The sequence below is a fragment of the Schistocerca nitens genome, chromosome 7 (genome assembly GCF_023898315.1).
Source record: "Schistocerca nitens isolate TAMUIC-IGC-003100 chromosome 7, iqSchNite1.1, whole genome shotgun sequence".
In the NCBI taxonomy this organism is placed as follows: domain Eukaryota; kingdom Metazoa; phylum Arthropoda; class Insecta; order Orthoptera; family Acrididae; genus Schistocerca; species Schistocerca nitens.
Window position 1 is genome coordinate 357,159,700 of NC_064620.1, and position 19,956 is coordinate 357,179,655.

Below are 19,956 nucleotides of genomic sequence, written 5' to 3' on the forward strand. Positions count from 1 at the left end.
TATACTGTACTTGAATTCTGCCAAGTATATTTCTATATTTGAAAGAGGATATCGTAAAGTTTCAGATACTACCACTGAAGCACTTCAGCACCATATTGTCTGCAGCATATACTGCATCAGTTGAAAGCAAGATGGCTACTATGTAACACAGGATTTTTATATTCATGTGTTCAGTAACAGCAAGTCTGTGACTGCAGTGCAATGAGAATTTTGCCGTAAGTTGTACCTCCAGTGAGAGAGAGCACTGGTTGTTGGAATAAACAATTTGATGAAACTGGTTCTCTATGTAATGGTAAAAGCCCAGGCCAACCATCTGCATTGGAGTAACATGTGGAACACATTCCAGTGAGCTTGGAACATAGCTTGTTCCTCAAATGAATGAAGGTTCAAGAGATTAAATTTTAGAGCAGGATGAAACTCCACCCCATTGGCATCTGAATGTTCGATTTTTACTGAACGAATATGTACCTCAACATTGGATAAGTCTCACAGGGAATGGAGACTTAGTACTTCACTTCTGGCCACTGGTGCCTCTTGATCTCACACCCTGAAATTTTTTCTTGTTGCGGTTTGTGAAAGATGGAGCATACATACTATCTATTCCCACAGATTTGAAAGACCTCAGAAAACATATCACAGCTGTGGTGATCTCTAAGACAGTCATCATCTAGTGTTGGATAAATTCGGCTACCTTCTGCATCAGGGGTTCCCAGACACTGGTACACGTACCACTGACGGTGCACAAGGACATTTCAGGTGATAAGCATACAAGTAAACAAAACATGGAACTGATATAAGTAAATTTTTCTCATACTTTATTCTTAAAGTAAAATGATAGTGAGAAATTTTTAAACTAAAATGATAGTGAGAAAACTGATTGATAAAGAGTAGAATATATATAATGTTAAAGAAAATGGATTTGCTGCAAAATGTTTTTTTCTGGATTTATGCAGGACACAGGAAGATCTGAATGTACCCTCCTCACCCCCTCCCTTCACCAGCCATCACTTCCTTGGACGGGAATGATTAATCTTCTTTTGATGTTGGCAATATTTTGATAAAGTCTTGTTGCTTATCCAAAAATTTTTGTGCCACTTTGCAACTGCTGCAAGTGTAATGTGGTGTACCAATTTTTTGTTGTTATCGTCGCTTTGTTGGGTGTTACATTACAGTGACAAAGATGGCAAAAATTATTGCTCTGATATCATTCCTCACTCCTGCAACAGTCACTGCTCAGCATTTTGCAGACCCCCCCCCCCCCCCTCCACCACCTCAGGATTCATTAGAAGGTGAACAAGCTATAGTCTGGAAATCCCTGGTCTAGATGTTACTGGTGCAACCAGAGGAGCCCACATTGATTATCCAAAAACTTTCATGTATGTGCAGCCAAATGAAAACACAACATATAGTTCAGGAAATATAGGCAAGTTCAGCTGAGCACATCATTAACTTACATTTGTCCCTGGAGCTTTGCCATGTGAGTTAGTCAAAACCACATGAGAAAAAATAAAACAATCAAGGTAAACTATGAAAATATGATGACCAGGGCTATTTTAATATTCATGGTAACTTACATCTGAGAAGTGACTGAATAGTAGTTAATAAGCACCTTACCTTCTGCTACTGGCTAAAATATTGGTAAAAGAATTACATGAGCTATTTCAATCTAGTTTTAAAAGCCGGATAGCTTTTAGACTATGTGTAGAACGAGGTAGAAATATAACTGAGTCGGCTTTTTCTCTGGATGACAAACGGATGAATGTGGCATGAAAATTTCAAAGCTATTCCAGTCAGTGTAAGCAAATTTACTTCATTATTATTCAGTTTATGTAGAGAACTAATCATTTAATGTATTCTTATGAAGCTACAATATTTTTGGACAAATATAAATTCCACTAATCTTATGTGTTATAACCTGCACTTTGCTATAAATTTTGCTATGATCTTTCCTCTCCCTAAATAGACTGTATGTCCTTGTCCTTTCACTTTCTGTACTAACCAGTGTATTGGTTTGAATACCACATGTAACATAAACAATGAATAATCAATAAACAGGTATAATCTGTCACTGACCTGTGGTAAAATTGTGAGATCGGATCGCACAATGTATGGTTGTTCTCTGTAATTCAGCGTCATTGATTTATCAAGTCGACCATGCAGGTTGTCAGGGTCAACAGGAACTGGTGTTTCCCATGACACTGATACCGATGAGTCCAGTGAGTCTTCAGTAAGAAATGGTCTGAAAAAAAAAAAAAAATCGTTTCACAAAAACTGAGATATAAATTAAGGTAATTTAAGAACCTTTAGATTGAAGGCTTTCATGGAGTATATCAAATATCACAAAACTTTTTGGATACTTGCAATGTCATTTCTTCAACTATCTTCTACTAATGTTTTGACAGTGATGCTGCTGAATGAGCTCAGTAACCTCGCGTTATTTTTTTCTGTTCCACATTTGGTAAGCCAATTAAAATCTGAGACTTGTAGGTATGTGTGTGTGTGTGGGGGGGGGGGGGGGGAAAGGGGGGGCGGAGGGGGGGGGCTGGGCTGGCACCACATTGTTCCATTTAATAATTATTATGTGACATGTCAATAATATACAGATATTCTTCATATGGTTCAGATTCACTGATGACATCTTCATGGTCTGGACCAAGAATGAGGACACCCAGAGGACCTCCATACCTTCACCTTCATTCGCTTCATCTTGTGCTCCCCAGCCCAACAAGCCGCTTTCCTAAATGTCAACCTCCAGCTCAAGGATTGCTACATCGGTACCTCCATCCACATTATGCCTACAATCGACCAACAATATCTCCTCTTTGATATGTGCCACATATTCCAAAGTAAGAAGCACTTTCCATACAGCATAGCCACCATTTGTTGTCACAACTGTAGTGATGATCAGTCCCTCTCCAATATGCCAGTGGTGTCACTAAGGCCTTCACAAACCAATACTACCCTCCCGACAATGGTATTCTGCTGTCCATCCAACTTATGCAATATCATTCCAGTAAGACCAGTACCACACATCCTCCCACTATCACCTACTCCAGTCCCATCACAGGCATCTCCTAGCCCATGTAAGGCATGGCTGCCTGTGAAAGCACCTATGAGATCTATTAACTTAGCTCCAAACCACTGAGTGGCATTTTATTGGGCATGGCCAATAACAAGTTGTCTGTCCATTTGCATGGCCACTGCCAAACTCTGGCCAAGAGACAGATGGACCATCCAGTTGCTGAGCATGCCACTCAACACGATGTGCTTGATTTCAATGACTACTTCACAGCCTATGTCATCTGAATTCCTCCCAACAACACTGGCTTTTCTGAACTGTTTGTGTAATAACTCATGATGCAACACATCTTTAGTTCCTGTAAACCCCTGGCCTCAATGTTCACTAGTCTCTGTCCACTACCTGCCTCTATCCCATTCCCTGCTCCCACTCCAAACACACAGTCCTTCATCCTTGCAGCACTCCTGCATAGCTCTTTCCCTTTCTCTAGTTCTCTCCTCACCATTTTTCCATTTTTGCAACCCCCCCCCCCCCCCCCAAAAAAAAACCCTCTCCTGAGGTGCTGCACCTGCTAGCCCACTATCCTATGGAGAGTAGACCCTCCAAACCTAACACCTCAGTAGAGTGTTTAGATTTTGCAGCATGCAGTTGCAGCTCTAGTGGTTATAAAGCTAAGCACTGACAAAGTTATTTGTGCACTGTTACACAGTTATTAAATTTAATAGAATTCAGCAGTGTTTCGTGCTGTTTGTGGCAAAATAACGATTTAATAACTTTTGGAAATGTTTGCTCGCTATGTTTTTTAGAGTTTTCTGTGCATGGAAGTTGTTTAGTAAATTTCATGCTTTAGTTTTCAGTTGACGTTTCTTATTGTTTCTATTGAAATATTTCAGTAAAATTTTCAGTCAGTGTTTTAACTTCAATGAGTGTTGAATTTTTGGTTTTAGCTAATAATTTTTTGTTGAAGTTTTGTTGGTATAGTTATTAGCTGTGGTGTAATATTATTAATACAGGTAGTTGCTTTCTTAGTAGACAGAGAATTTTGAGAGCACTATTGTTAGTTCTATAAATAGTTCTACTGGTATAACTGAACTTAGGTAACATAGACATATAGTTTTTTCCAGTGGCTGTAAGATTTTACCATGAGTGAGAAGTGTGGGCTTCTGTAAAGAATTCATGTTAGTATTTTGCAGCTCTGACTTATTAAACTGATAGTTCAGTAATTTTCACATCTGTCAACACCTGCTTTCTTTTGTATTGGAATTATTATATTCTTCTTGAAGTCTGAGGGTATTTCACCTGTCTCATACATCTTGCTCACCAGATGGTTGAGTTTTGTCATGGATGGCTCTTCCGAGGCTATCACTACTTTTAATGAAATGATGTCTACTCCCAGGGCCTTGTTTTGACTTAGGTCTTTCAGTGCTCTGTCAAATTATTCATGCAGTATCATCTACATCCTGTTCAATTTCTATAATATTGCTCTCAAGTACATCGCCCTTGTATAGACCCTCTATATACTCTCTCCAACTTTCTGCTTTCCCTTCTTTGCTTAGGATTGGTTTTCCATCTAAGCTCTTGATATTCATACAGGTGGTTCTCTTTTCTCCAAAGGTCTCTTTAATTTTCCTGTAGGCAGTATCTACCATATCCCTAGTGATATATGCCTCTACATCCTTGCATTTGTCCTCTAACCATCCCTGCTTAGCCATTTTGGACTTCCTGTTGATCTCATTTTTGAGATGTTTGTATTCCTTTTTATCTGCTTCATTTACTGCATTTTTATATTTTCTCCTTTCATCAATTAAATTCAATATCTCTTCCGTTACCCAAGGATTTCTACTAGCCCTACACACTTGATCCTCTGCTACCTTCACTATTTCATCTCCCAAAGCTACTCATTCTTCATCTACAGTATTTCTTTCCCCTGTTCTTGTCAATCGTTCCCTAATGCTCTCCCTGAAACTCTCTAGAACCTCTGGTTCTTCCAGTTTATCCAGGTCCCACCTCCTTAAATTCTCACCTTTTTGCAGTTTCTTCAGTTTTAATCTACAATTCATAACCAATAAATTGTGGTCAGTGTCCACATTTGTCCCTGGAAATGCCTTACAATGTAAAACCTGGTTCCTAAATGTCTGTCTTACCATTATATAATCTATCTGAAACCTTCCAGTGTCTCCAGGCCTCTTCCACATATACAACCTTCTTTCATGATTCTTAAATCAAGTGTTAGCAATGATTAGGTTATGCTCTGTGCTAAATTCTACCAGGCAGCTTCCTCTTTCATTCTTTGCCCCCAAGTCCATATTCACGTACTACTTTTCTTTCTCATCCTTTTCCTACTATCCTACTATTGAATTCCAGTCCCCTGTGACTATTAAATTTTCGTCTCCCTTACCTATCTGAATAATTTCTTTTATTGCATCATACATTTCTTCAATCTATTAATTATCTGCGGAGCTAGTTGGCATATAAACTTGTACTACTGTGGTAGGCATGGGCTTCGTGTATATCATGGCTACAATAATGCGTTCACTATGCAGTTATAATAGTCGAGGAGCATTAAATCGAACAGTGGTTTGGAGGGAAGTGAGACTGGGTTGTAGCCTATCCCCAATGTTACTCAATCTATACACTGACCAAGCAGTAAAGGAACTAAAAGAAAAATTTGGAGTAGGAATTAAAATCCATGGAGAAGAAATAAAAACTTTGAGGTTTTCCAGTGACGTTGTAATTCTGTCAGAGACAGCAAAGGAACTGGAAGAGCAGTTGGCAGTTGAACAGAATGGACAGTGTCTTGAAAGGAGGCTATAAGATGAACATCAACAAAAGCAAAATGAGGATAATGCAACTCCTCCCAGGCATTACATTTTTCTATGTTGTTACTGTAAACCTTAAATCCAGGTGCTCGAATTGAAGGACAATATACGCTGAAGAGCCAAAGAAACTGGTACACCTACCTACTATCGTGTAGGACCCCCGCAAGCATGCAAAAGTGCCGCAACACGATTTGACATGGACTCGACTAATTTCTGAAGTAGTGCTGGAGGGAACTCACACCATGAATCCTAACGGACTGTCCATAAATCAGTAAGAGTACGAGGGGTTGGAGATCTCTTCTGAACAGCACGCTACAAGGCATCCCAGATATGCTCAATAATGTTCATGTATGGTGAGTTTGGTGGACAGCAGAGGTGTTTAAACTCATAAGAGTGTTCCTGGAGCCACTTTGTAGCAGTTCTGGACGTGTGGAGTGTTGCATTGTCCTGCTGGAATTGCCCAAGTCAGTAGGAATGCTAAATGGTCATGAATGGCTGCAGGTGATCAGACAGGTGATATTGAGGGAATTGAATTAGGAAATGAGACACTTAAAGTCGTTGTTGTTGTTGTTGTGGTGGTCTTCAGTCCTGAGACTGGTTTCATGCAGCTCTCCATGCTACTCTATCCTGTGCAAGCTCCTTCATCTCCCAGTACCTACTGCAACCAACATCCTTCTCAATCTGCTTAGTGTATTCATCTCTTGGTCTCCCTCTACGATTTTTACCCTCGACGCTGCCTCCAATGCTAAATTTGTGATTCCTGGTTGCCTCAGAACATGTCCTACCAACCGATCCCTTCTTCTAGTCAAGTTGTGCCACAAACTTCTCTTCTCTCCAATCCTGTTCAATACCTCCTCATTAGTTACATCATCTACCCACCTGATCTTCAACATTCTTCTGTAGCACCACATTTCGAAAGCTTCTATTCTCTTCTTGTCCAAACTATTCATCGTCCATGTTTCACTTCGATACATGGCTACACTCCATACAAATACTTTCAGAAACGACTTCCTGACACTTAAATCTATACTCGATGTTAACACATTTCTCTTCTTCAGAAACGCTTTCCTTGCCATTGCCAGTCTACATTTTATATCCTCTCTATTTCAACCATCATCAGTTATTTTGCTCACATCATCAGTTATTTTGCTCACACTTAAAGTAGTCGATGAGTTTTGCTATTTGGGGAGCAAAATAACTGATGATGGTCGAAGTACGGAGGATGTAAAATGTAGACTGGCAGTGGCAAGGAAAGCGTTTCTGAAGAAGAGAAATTTGTTATCATCAAGTATAGATTTAAGTGTCAGGAAGTCTTTTCTCAAAGTATTTGTATGGAGTGTAGCCATGTATGGATATCAAATGTGGACAATAAATAGTTTAGACAAGAAGAGAATAGAACCTTTCAAAATGTGGTGCTACAGAAGAATGCTGAGGATTAGATGGGTAGACCACGTAACTAATGAGGAGGTACTGAACAGAACTGGGGAGAAGAGGAATTTAGGGCCCAACTTGTCTAGAAGAAGGGATCAGTTGGTAGGACATGTTCATCAAGAGATCACCAATTTAGCGTTGGAGAGCAGCGTGGAGGGTAAAAATCATAGAGGGAGACCAAGAGATGAATACACTAAACAGATTCAGAAGGATGTAGGGTGCAGTAGTTACATGGAAATGAAGAAGCTTGCAAAGGATAGAGTAGCATGGAGAGCTGCATCAAACCAGTCTCTAGACTGAAGACCACAACAACAACATGCTGTTCATAGTATCTTATCCGCATTGCTATTTTTTATTCATTATTAAACCAACTCCTGCATTACCCCTATTTGATTTTGTATTAATAACCCTGTATTCACCTGACCAGAAGTCTTGTTCCTCCTACCACCGAACTTCACTAATTCCCACTATATCTAACTGTAACCTATCCATTTCCCTTTTTAAATTTTCTAATCTACCTGTCCAATAAAGGGCTCTGACATTCCATGCTCTGATCTGCAGAATGCCAATTTTCTTTCTTCTGATAATGATGTTCTCCTGAATAGTCCGAATGGGGGACTATTTTACTCTCAGAATATTTTGCCCAAGAGGATGCCATCATCATTTAACCATACTGTACAGCTGTGGTTTATTCTTTGCTTTCAGCTGTTCACAGTTACCAGCACAGCGAGGCTGTTTTGGTTGATGTTACAAGGCCACATGAGTCAATCATCCAGACTGTTACCCCTGCAGCAACTGAAAAGGCTGCTGCCCCTCCCTCTTCAGAAACGACACGTTTGTCTGACCTCTGAACAAATACCCCTCCTTTGTGGTTGCACCTACGGTATGGCTATCTATTTCGCTGAGGCGTGCAAGCCTCCCCACCAATGGCAAGGTCCATGGTCCATGGGGGTAGGAAGCTCAAATGCATAGCAGCCTATTTGTTCTGTTGATCTGCGACTCAACGTCTGCTTTATAGGGTATGAGTAGTAATCTATTCTTTTCTTGATGTAGTCAAATGACTTAATCCAATTGTAATTAATGTTAAAAATAGAAAAGAAACGCAAAAAAATCACTGTCAATGTGTATATTGAGAAGAGTGTTCCTACTGTCAGTTTATTTTTCCTCATTTTATACACGTGTTGCTCATTTTTAACTTTCGTCTGTGCTTTTATCAACTTTTGAAAAATTTGGAAACTATCTTTTTCTGCTTTGATGTAAAAAAGTTCTAAAGTGTTCCAATGATAATTGTTTTCCTGTTTTCCTTGTTTTATGAATGTGTTTGTTGTTCTTTCCACTATGTCTACATTTTATTTATTCTGCAAGCAAGGGCACACTCTCAACTGTGTTGGCGATCTTTATACAATATAATTCTGTGATTTGTGAAACATACACACATCATTTGTTACAAATGGATTACTGCTTCAGAACAGGATAGTGTAGTGTTTCGAGAATTTCCACATAAATTCGAGAACCACTCAGCCTTCAACCATCTCGAACACATGATATTTTAAATAGAAGTGTGAGAGAGCCTATTTACTGCACATCACCTGTCTGTGTGTGCAGGTTTGTAGTTTATCGTGAGACAACTATAGACGTGGCAGTCGAACGGTACCGACTAGTGTTTGCCGGTCACGGCATGGAAGCCATATTGAAAGAACAAGGAGTGTTTATGTATTCTGTGCTGTTTTATAGCTTTGACAATTGTAGTGGAAAAAAAGAACAGTTGAGATATTGTTAATTAATGCTTGTTTTGGACTTAGGAAGGGTAATACATGTATTCAGATTCATATTCAAAAAGGACATGGTTATCAAGCTAACCTTACCTTATGTCTAAATGAACTTTGTTTCTAACCTTTAGAGATGTGAAGAGACTTACTTGATAGTGTTTGTTTATGTGGAGAATGAGTTTTGTAAAAGTTTGATGTTCAAATATACACTCCTGGAAATGGAAAAAAGAACACATTGACACCGGTGTGTCAGACCCACCATACTTGCTCCGGACACTGCGAGAGGGCTGTACAAGCAATGATCACACGCACGGCACAGCGGACACACCAGGAACCGCGGTGTTGGCCGTCGAATGGCGCTAGCTGCGCAGCATTTGTGCACCGCCGCCGTCAGTGTCAGCCAGTTTGCCGTGGCATACAGAGCTCCATCGCAGTCTTTAACACTGGTAGCATGCCGCGACAGCGTGGACGTGAACCGTATGTGCAGTTGACGGACTTTGAGCGAGGGCGTATAGTGGGCATGCGGGAGGCCGGGTGGACGTACCGCCGAATTGCTCAACACGTGGGGCGTGAGGTCTCCACAGTACATCGATGTTGTCGCCAGTGGTCGGCGGAAGGTGCACGTGCCCGTCGACCTGGGACCGGACCGCAGCGACACACGGATGCACGCCAAGACCGTAGGATCCTACGCAGTGCCGTAGGGGACCGCACCGCCACTTCCCAGCAAATTAGGGACACTGTTGCTCCTGGGGTATCGGCGAGGACCATTCGCAACCGTCTCCATGAAGCTGGGCTACGGTCCCGCACACCGTTAGGCCGTCTTCCGCTCACGCCCCAACATCGTGCAGCCCGCCTCCAGTGGTGTCGCGACAGGCGTGAATGGAGGGACGAATGGAGACGTGTCGTCTTCAGCGATGAGAGTCGCTTCTGCCTTGGTGCCAATGATGGTCGTATGCGTCTTTGGCGCCGTGCAGGTGAGCGCCACAATCAGGACTGCATACGACCGAGGCACACAGGGCCAACACCCGACATCATGGTGTGGGGAGCGATCTCCTACACTGGCCGTACACCACTGGTGATCGTCGAGGGGACACTGAATAGTGCACGGTACATCCAAACCGTCATCGAACCCATTGTTCTACCATTCCTAGACCGGCAAGGGAACTTGCTGTTCCAACAGGACAACGCACGTCCGCATGTATCCCGTGCCACCCAACGTGCTCTAGAAGGTGTAAGTCAACTACCCTGGCCAGCAAGATCTCCGGATCTGTCCCCCATTGAGCATGTTTGGGACTGAATGAAGCGTCGTCTCACGTGGTCTGCACGTCCAGCACGAACGCTGGTCCAACTGAGGCGCCAGGTGGAAATGGCATGGCAAGCCGTTCCACAGGACTACATCCAGCATCTCTACGATCGTCTCCATGGGAGAATAGCAGCCTGCATTGCTGCGAAAGGTGGATATACACTGTACTAGTGCCGACATTGTGCATGCTCTGTTGCCTGTGTCTATGTGCCTGTGGTTCTGTCAGTGTGGTCATGTGATGTATCTGACCCCAGGAATGTGTCAATAAAGTTTCCCCTTCCTGGGACAATGAATTCACGGTGTTCTTATTTCAATTTCCAGGAGTGTACATTGTGAAGTTAAGCAAAAGAAACTGTGTACATCTGCTTATTTTTATAAGTAGAAAGAGTCTTGAGAAATTCCTGTTCCTACTAGATATACTTCAGAGAAAAAGAGAAAAGGAGGTTGGATCAACTGAAATATTTCTTGTATTTTGACTTGGCAAGACATAAAAAAAATTAAAAGATGGCAACATCAACACCTGGTACAAAGGATTATCACTAGTATTTGATTACATGAAATGAAATATTACAAAGTATTACTTACAGAAAATGAGCAAGAGCATGGTTGTTCCAGTCGTCAAAATCAAAGATCCGTTCTCGAATCTCAGTAGCATTTGTTGTTCCCCACCAGTTCTCTGCCACATCCACTTCACTTTCCAGATGAGCAGTTTGTACTCCAGCAACCAGCTCAAAGTCCACTGTGTTGTCCCCAAGTAAATTCCGTCTCACTTGTACCTTCTGCACCCCACGGAATCCAATAGCAAACGATGGGTTGCTATCAGTGTTCTGTAAAAAAATAATGAAATTCTTTCTATCACTGAAATTCTAACAAATGTCTAGATTCATACTGTCCTTTGACCCTTTAATATTAATATTCATATCTCACAATTATAACACAATGGAAAGTATTGCTTAATTCTTAAATTTCCAGCATTTTGGTAGACATCCTATTATATGTCCACAGAATACCATTTCACGCAGACACAGGCTTTACGAATAAATCATAAAGCTTATTTTATTGATGTTTTTGAAGTACATTCATTTTTTAGATATTTATTTTCAACCCTTTTCTATAATTTGTATTCACATGGTGTGAAATGTGCACCTAATTTTAGTTCTGTGTGACTCCGTTAGACCACCATATGTGAAGAGCTGATAATGCTGTTAACAGTATTGAATTTATTGTGAAGATGCTCCTTTGCTTTGTTATTTTGTTCTCCCCCAATTACGGTGAGATTTTTGGGTTCTGCTGACGATGGAACAATGACAACAAAAATTATCTGGATGAGTACAGGAAACAAAATGGGATTGTGGGTCACTAAAGCTGAATCTTCTGAAATAACATTCAATATAAACATGCAAATACTGACAAATATTGTGGTAACTCAAGTCCAATATACATGCATAGTCTGATAATAATCACTGCAAGAAATTAATATGTGGTACTATCTCACAGTTGAAGACAACAGATGATCTAAAAATTTTTCATTTAATTCCAAGACTCAAAATCAGATCTTATGTTTGTTAATCAAACCCCAGATCCCTATTTACTCTTCGCCATTATAAATGGTTGTGAGTTTCAATATTAACATCCCCTTCTTCATTAATCTTTCTGACTACATATTCAACCTCTATTCTTTTAGTTACTGCTGATGTTAACAATGCATATTTTTTAATAGCTATGTAATGTACATGTTACTTAATAGATGGATAACTGCCAAACAGATAATGAAGATTTGGACACCTATCATAATATACACCTCTCATGAAACTTGATGTGTAAGTGAAAACCTCCAAGTTGTGCCATGATACAGATTTCGTATCCAGTAGTAAGTCTCTCACTAGCTGGCTGTGCGAGCCAGTTCTCAGGATCAGAGGGAGGCGTGATCATGTTCAAATGAATCTCTGTGTTGCAATCAAAGAAACAGCTCAAAACATTTTAATGTCAAGAGCTGTAAGTACCAGCATTTCCATTTAAAGAAATCAGTCAAAATGTCATAAATTATGAGCATGAGAAATAGAGCCTACGGTTACCGTAAGTCCTGAGAAGGGATGTAGGTGAGAAGCGGAAAGAAAATTAAGCTGCTTGAATAGTTTGTTAACTTAATATCAGGAAGAGAAAGGAAAAATGGATGATGAAGGAAAAAAAATAGTTAAAGCAGAACAAGAAAAAAATAAATTGAGTAACAACTAACAGACTGTACTATTGTGTGCTGTAACATAGTCCAGTCCAACAACAAAGAGAAAAGAAAATCACAATTTTTAAAGTGGTACACTTCAGTCTTTCCGAGGAGATTCATTAAATATATGGCTCTCAGAACTGCTGCAAGATTACACACTGTAAATTCCATCAATACTTAATTGAGCTATCTGTTCGAGTGGTGACTGATGGTATGCAGAAACTACCAGGGTTCACACCAGGGTTGTCTCATTATGAAGGCTATATGCAGAAGTTGGGCAGAGATAAAGATGCCGCTACACGATAGTGGTAGTAATATTTTGAGAGATCTCTACTGGAGCTGAACTCAGGTTTCAGCACATGTAGAAGATCACTTGTACTTCCACCTGGCACCAAACCAAATTTGGCTGCTGTGTGAATTCTGTACAATCCTATGTCGGGAACACCATTACAAATTTCTGTCATGCATCTGGTAGCAATGCCTGGGTCCATACATAACTAGTTAGAAAAAATGCCATTGTTGTTTAGGAAAATCTAATAAAAAAAATATATTAGAGAGTGTAATTTACAAAGTCTGGAAGCTGGAACTGCCTTTCCAAAATGAATTAATTTAATAATAAAATTGTTTCACTCTTTATAATCAGAAAGTTTACACACTTTAGTACATTTTTTTGCCCAAATTTCAGTTTCTTGGACACAGTTTTCATGTATTAGGTGCATGTACTTAAGCCGCAAAAACAAGTTTTATTGCAATTACAGCAGCAAGACACAGCAATATACACATAACAAAAAAAAATTGCATCACCTTGGTTCCGAGAGTTCCAGAGCCCCCAAATTGGAATAGAGATCAACATAAACATCATTTCCACCCTTTTTATTGCTCATGAAGACCACACATTGCATGTTGTACCACCATACAGCAAGATCTTCAGAGGTAGTGGTCCAGATTGCTGTACACACCGATACCTCTATACCAAATAGCACATCCTCTTGCATTGATAAATGCCTGTTTTCGTCGTGGTATACCATACACAAATTCATCAAGGCACTGTTGGACCAGATTGTCCCACTCCTCAACGGCAATTAGGCCTAGATCCCTCAGAGTAGTTGGTTGGTCACGTCATCCATAAACAGCCCTTTTCAATTTATCCCAGGCTTGTTCGATAGGGTTCCTGTCTTGAGAACATGCTGGCCACTCAAGTCGAGCAATGTCATTATCCTGAAGAAAGTAATTCACAAGATGTGCAAGATGGGGATGCAAATTGTCGTCCATGAAGATGAATGCCTCGCTAATATGCTGCCAATATAGTTGCACTGTCGGTCAGAGGATGGCATTCACGTATCGTACAGCCGTTGTGGCACCTTCCATGACTACCAATGGCGTAAGTCGGCCCCACATAATGCCACCCCAAAACAGCAGGGAACCTCCATCTTGCTGCACTTACTGTACAGTGTGTCTAAGGCATTCAGCCTGACTGTGTTGCCTCCAAACACGTCTCCGATGATTGTTTGGTTGAAGGCATATGTGACACTCATCAGTAAAGAGAACGTGATGCCAATCCTGAGCGGTCCATTCGGCATGTTGTTGGGCCCATCTGTACCGTGCTGCATGGTGTTGTGGTTGCAAAGGTGGACCTCGCCATGGACATCGGGAGTGAAGTTGCGCATCATCCAGCATATTGTGCACAGTTTGAGTCATAACATGACATCCTGTGGCTGCATGAAAAGCATTATTCAACATGGTGGCGTTGCTGTCAGGGTTCCTCCGAGCCACAATCCATAGGTAGCAGTCATCCACTGCAGTAGTAGCCCTTGGGCGGCCTGAGCGAGGTGTGTCATTGACAGTTCCTGTCTCTCTGTATCTTCTGCATGTCCAACCAACATCACTTTGGTTCACTCTGAGGTGCCCGGACACTTCACTTGTTGTGAGCCCTTTCGGGCACAAAGTAACAATCCAGACATGATTGATCCCTGGTACTGACCGTATAGGCATGGTTGAACTACAGACGACATGACCCATGTACCTCCTTCCTGGTGGATGACTGGAACTGATCGGCTGTCGGACCCCCTCCATCTAATAGACACTGCTCATGCATGGTAGTTTACATCTTTGGGCGGGTTTAGTGACATCTTTGAACAAAGGGACTACTGTGTCTATGATACAATATCTACAGTGAACGGCTATCCTCAGATGTGTGTGTGTGTGTGTGTGTGTGTGATGATTGAAAGTTGCAATTCTCTGCGACAGGCAGAACAGCCACCAGAGTGCATTAGTGTTGTTCATGTTCAGTTCTGTTACCAGACCTGGTATGGTATATAGCGGGAGTGAAGAGTGTCAGATGTCGAGTGATCACCGCATAGGACACAGAGATGCCACTTGTTTACTTGTGTGAGACAGAGTTATCAGCAAGTGACACAAGTTTGAAAGAAGTCTCATTGTGAGTCTCCACTTGGCTAACTATTCAAATAATGCAATATCCAGATTTGTGGGACATTCTGTTGTGACAGCACCTTGAAGTTGGATTGCATGGGGATGTGAGGGCAGGCTTACTTGTCACCAAGGTTCTGGTCAACCGTGTCTGACCACCACAAAGGAGAATCGCCATATTGCACACCAAGCACACTGTAACCCCTTCACAGCCAAACTTCCCATATGAGGACAAGTACTGGACTGCCTGCAATATTCATGTCATCCCACACCAATGGTCAGAGACTACTAGAGGCTGGACCTGGGAACTGCAGTCCCATGAGCAGGCTGCTTTTAACACTACTACACAAACAGCTATGTTCAGAGTGGTGCCATGACCAGGAAGCATGGATTGCTGATGAATGGCATCGCACTGTGTTCAGCGATGAAGTGTGTTTGTGCCCTACCTCAGATGGCAATTGTCAGTAAATATGGCAGTGTCCTGGGGAGAGGCCCCATTCTTCTGTCTGGAGAGATACAGCTGTGTTACTCCGGGTGTCATTGTGTGGGGAGCCATTGGGTATGGCTTCAAGTCACAGCTGGTATCATTGAGGGAAATCTGACAGCACAATGAAGGTCAAGGACATCCTGTGTCCTCATGACAGTATCATGGTGCCATTTTTCAACATGACAATGCTCATCTGCATATGGCAAATACCTCTATGAAGTGTCTGCATGGTGCTGAGGTAGTCCTGTGGACAACTGGATTCCCAGGAGTCTTGAGAGTGCTGCTGGATCAAATAATGAGATTGGAGCAGAGCATCATAGTGCTGCAAGAAGTAAGGTGGACTGGAAGCGAAGACATAGAAAAGAGAGAAGTTAACATATTTTACAGTTACAGTGGGAGGAAGCACGAGTTTGGCACAGGTTTCATGGTACATCACCAACAAAAAAATTTAGTAATCAGGTTTAGACCTAGTAGTCCAGGCCCAGCCAAATAGCACTCTGGAAGTGAAAGTTTTCCAGCCGCACTCCTGCCTAGTGCTCTGAGAGTAGTGGTGAGTTTGTACTAAGGGGTGAGGAGCAGATACAGTTGGACATCACAAGAACAACACAGTCGGCTGGTTACAGTTCACTAACAAGACCAATTATGTTAAATTATATTTGAGATCTACATTAAGAATACCACTGTGGAGAGACCACATCATTCAACACTGAATGGTAGTTTCAAGGCTTAATATGTCCTTCCACTGTTATGAGTGGAAAAACTTTCATTAGAACATCATTAAAACACCAGCCACACAGATGATATAATGCACTTGCCTTTTGATGAATGATAGTGATTGCTGGCTGAACTTAAGGTGGCCATTATGGAACAAACTGAGTTTAGGAAATATAGAACAGTGGCATAATATTTTATGTTACAAATCACAAATTATTTAATTTCATTATGTCTTTTAATGCAAGGGGAATATCATTTGGTAACAGATATCATGGACAAGATTGATGCTATTAAATAAAAATCAGCTTCAAGTTCGTGACATGGAACATTTATGGAACACGAGGCAGTCATTTATGGACAAGACATGACTGACTGTATTTCAATAACTGAAACATTTAATCATTGGTTCTCAAGAGCTTCTACGATGAAGAACGATTCTGATTTACTTGTCAGACCATTCTCGCTTTTGGTTGCTGAAGTACCTCCATATTATCTCCAGCTTTAGCTGGTAGACATACAGTGTAGCACTTGGCTCAATGATCATTTTGTCCAATCTATATATTTACAAGGCTTTTATAAAATATTACCCCAAGAGTAATATTCTTGACTGCACAGACAAGCCACTATAGTCATTTCATGTTTTGTTCAACGTATGTGTTCAAATAGGTATTTTCTGTTAAGAAACTGACAAGATCTTGCCAATCTTCATATCTGGAAGATTTTAATCTGCATAAGTCCACATGTTTCACTGTATAACACACCATAGTTCTACTAATGTACTTATTGCATTAAGAAGTAAAGTTGCTGATTTAGTAGAAAAATAAAATGTTGAAGATAAACTGTAGAGATAAAATGCTGCTTACAAAATATGCTGCAATATTTGCCCCTTAAAAGTAGTTCGATTACATTGCAAATACATCTTCCTAAGTTTCCTGCATCTGCAACCTTCAGCATATAGCTGACACACACACACATGTGCATGGAATAGTAAGTGGTTGAAGAAGCTGGAATGCTGAGCAGACCCTGCTGCACTTGCAGAGTGCGAGCGCACTCTGGGAGTGCAAATCTTGGCCAGCTCTGTATTATTCCAAAATTATCAACACTCAGGATAAAGGAAAAATTCTTTAATTATTCTATAATTAATGCCCATGCATCAATGGAAGAATCTGAGGAACGAGAAAATAAGTAATCTATGAACTTTCGGAAAGAACATACCATGGTTGACCAGAACATAAGATTAAAATAATAGCTGGTGACCCAAATGCTAGAATGGGGAAAGAACAGTTCTTTAGATCAACAATTGGATTTCACAGTAAATCATGAGCAATGATTATGGAATATGACTTATATTATTTGCAACACCTAGAAATATGGTGGTGGGTTCAACACTGTTCCCAAATAAAGACATACACAGAGAAACATGGACGTCACCAGTCGGAAACTTAAAAAATGAAATTGACAATATTTTGAGAAGGACAGACTGCTGCTCACCATACAGGGGAGATTCTGAGTCGCACACAGGCACAGCAAAAATACTATTGAACTTTCAGCCAGAAGGCTTACTTCTTATATAGACTATCTCTCTCTCTCTCTCTCTCTCTCTCTCTCTCTCTCTCTCTCACACACACACACACACAAACAGGTCACACACATGACCCGTCAGGGACGGGGGTGGTAAGGGGTGTGGAGGGGGGGAGAGCAAGCTGTAGATGCAAGGCACAAATCAGAATTACTGGATGTCTGGAGCCTTAGAGATACAGATATCAATCACTTTCTCATCTAGGCATAAGTGAGGGCTAGGATCTCCAACAAAGTGCAAGAAACACAACCCAGTAGTCCTAAATATGATATAGCAGCTTTAGAATCAGTTGAAATTACAGAACAGTATGAGCAGAGGATAACACAGTGACATCAGGGAATGAAACAAAGTTAAGTAAGGCACATGAGATCTCCATGGTTTGACCCCGAGTGCAAAATTGAAATGGAAGAAGAGAATAAAGCATATAAAAGGAGACATCAATTACAGTGTACAAGAAGGATGGTATAAGATTATATCAAAAAACAGTGGATTGAGAAGAGGACCCACCCAAGAAGCAAGATACAGTGGATGAAAGAAAACATTGAGGAATGGAACTTTTGAGGAATAAGGATAAGGTAAGGAAATATTACAGACAAGTAAATACTGCACAGAAACACTTTGGTGGTGAACAAATCTGATAAAAGATGAAACAGGAAAAATTGCAAGTGAGGAGAATGAGATATGTGAAAGATGGTGCCAACACTTTGACAAATTCCTCAATCCCACAATAATCACATCAAGACATCTAACAGACGTACATGGAGAAAATTACTCTGGTAGCATAGATCCACCAAATTATAGTATGAAGGTCCTGATAGAATGTAAACATTTCAGGAGTAGAGGAGACCACTCACTGAAAAATAGAAGCACTGAGTTGACATTTTATATGTATACAATCTGAAAAATGAAAGCAATGTATCTCCCATTAGCACCACCTGTCTGCTAGCACTTGTATTTCTGTAAGCTTTGGAGCCTGTTGTCAGCAGACACCCTCCTTAGGCATAGGTTTCAGTGAAACCGCCACTGACTTGTACAAGTTCTAAATTTTGATTAGTGAGTATGCAATTTTTTTTTAACTTTTTGTCACCTGCTAATGTATAACTAATAACTCTTCCTTTACTTTTGATGGCAGCAACTGAAATATTGTTAGAGTTAAAGATATATATTAACTCTGTAAGTGGACATGATAGACATATCTGTTCACAGTCCAATTTTTCTCAGTGGATTTGACGGATATATTTGTCAGCAGCATTCCATGGCTTGTAGCTAATGGGAATGATGAATTTCAGGCCAACAGGTGTTACAGTGCTATTAGTTAGTGCTTCCTCCAATAGTTGGTATCCCTCATCAGCCAAAATAATGTATTCTTGGAGAGTTATAACATCTGTCTCATGAGTGCATTTTTTGCGTCAATTGACAGTAAAAAATCGTCATTTTCGTGCTGTTAGCTTTGAGTTTACAAGTTGGTTACCTTTTGTAATGGTAAAAAGAAGCCATCTGTTGGTATCATAAATAGAACAGCTGCCTTTAGCTAGTAATAGTAACTATTAACGGCTCTGATACTTGGCAAAACACAGATGATGAAAAAAATTACAGTGATATGCAGTGCTTTTTTTTCTAAAAAAATGTTTGAGGGTACTCCAATATTGGATATAATGCAGCTCGCACATTAATTATTGACAGTTTTTGGTTTTTTAGATGCAAGAGAACAAGTAAAATAGTTTGTTAGTTTTCTGCTCATCTCTCACCTCCAACTTAACTTACAAGTTGCAACGAAAGACAGGACACACTATGAAACTTCACACAACCGACAAGAACAGAACAGCAAACGCAAACGGATTAAGAACAACAAAACAAAGGTGGCAATGAATCGCAAAGTATCATGGTAGCGCGACCGTAGAGACATCTATCGGTAGCTCGGCATTTGAGTGTACGCATATCCGTTTAGCACTACCATCATCCACTATTGGCAAGTGAGGGCACTGCATGCTTGTCGAACTGGCTGCCAGTGATTCAATTGTCGAGAACGGTTGCCGCAGCTTTGAAATGCTTGAAACAGTCAATGACATCGTTTTTCCAACCAAAAACTGCACTGGTATTGTTCATATTGCAATTACCAACATGAAAAAATGAAATAAAAAGTTTACGTCCGTGAAATAAATCTTTGGCACTCTTCCAAGTTCTCAA

General features: G+C 40.7%; 1 protein-coding gene across 1 annotated transcript in view; it reads right to left on the reverse strand.

The window, feature by feature from the left end:
- Window positions 1–19,956, reverse strand: part of LOC126195620 (protein bark beetle) — a 197,229-nt gene that overhangs the window by 80,894 nt on the left and 96,379 nt on the right. The window contains exons 21-22 of the mRNA XM_049934246.1: window positions 10,927–11,168; window positions 2,074–2,239 (exon numbers count right to left, since the gene is read on the reverse strand). Of these exons, the coding sequence (XP_049790203.1) occupies window positions 2,074–2,239; window positions 10,927–11,168 (408 nt within the window). The remainder of the gene's footprint in view (window positions 1–2,073; window positions 2,240–10,926; window positions 11,169–19,956) is intronic.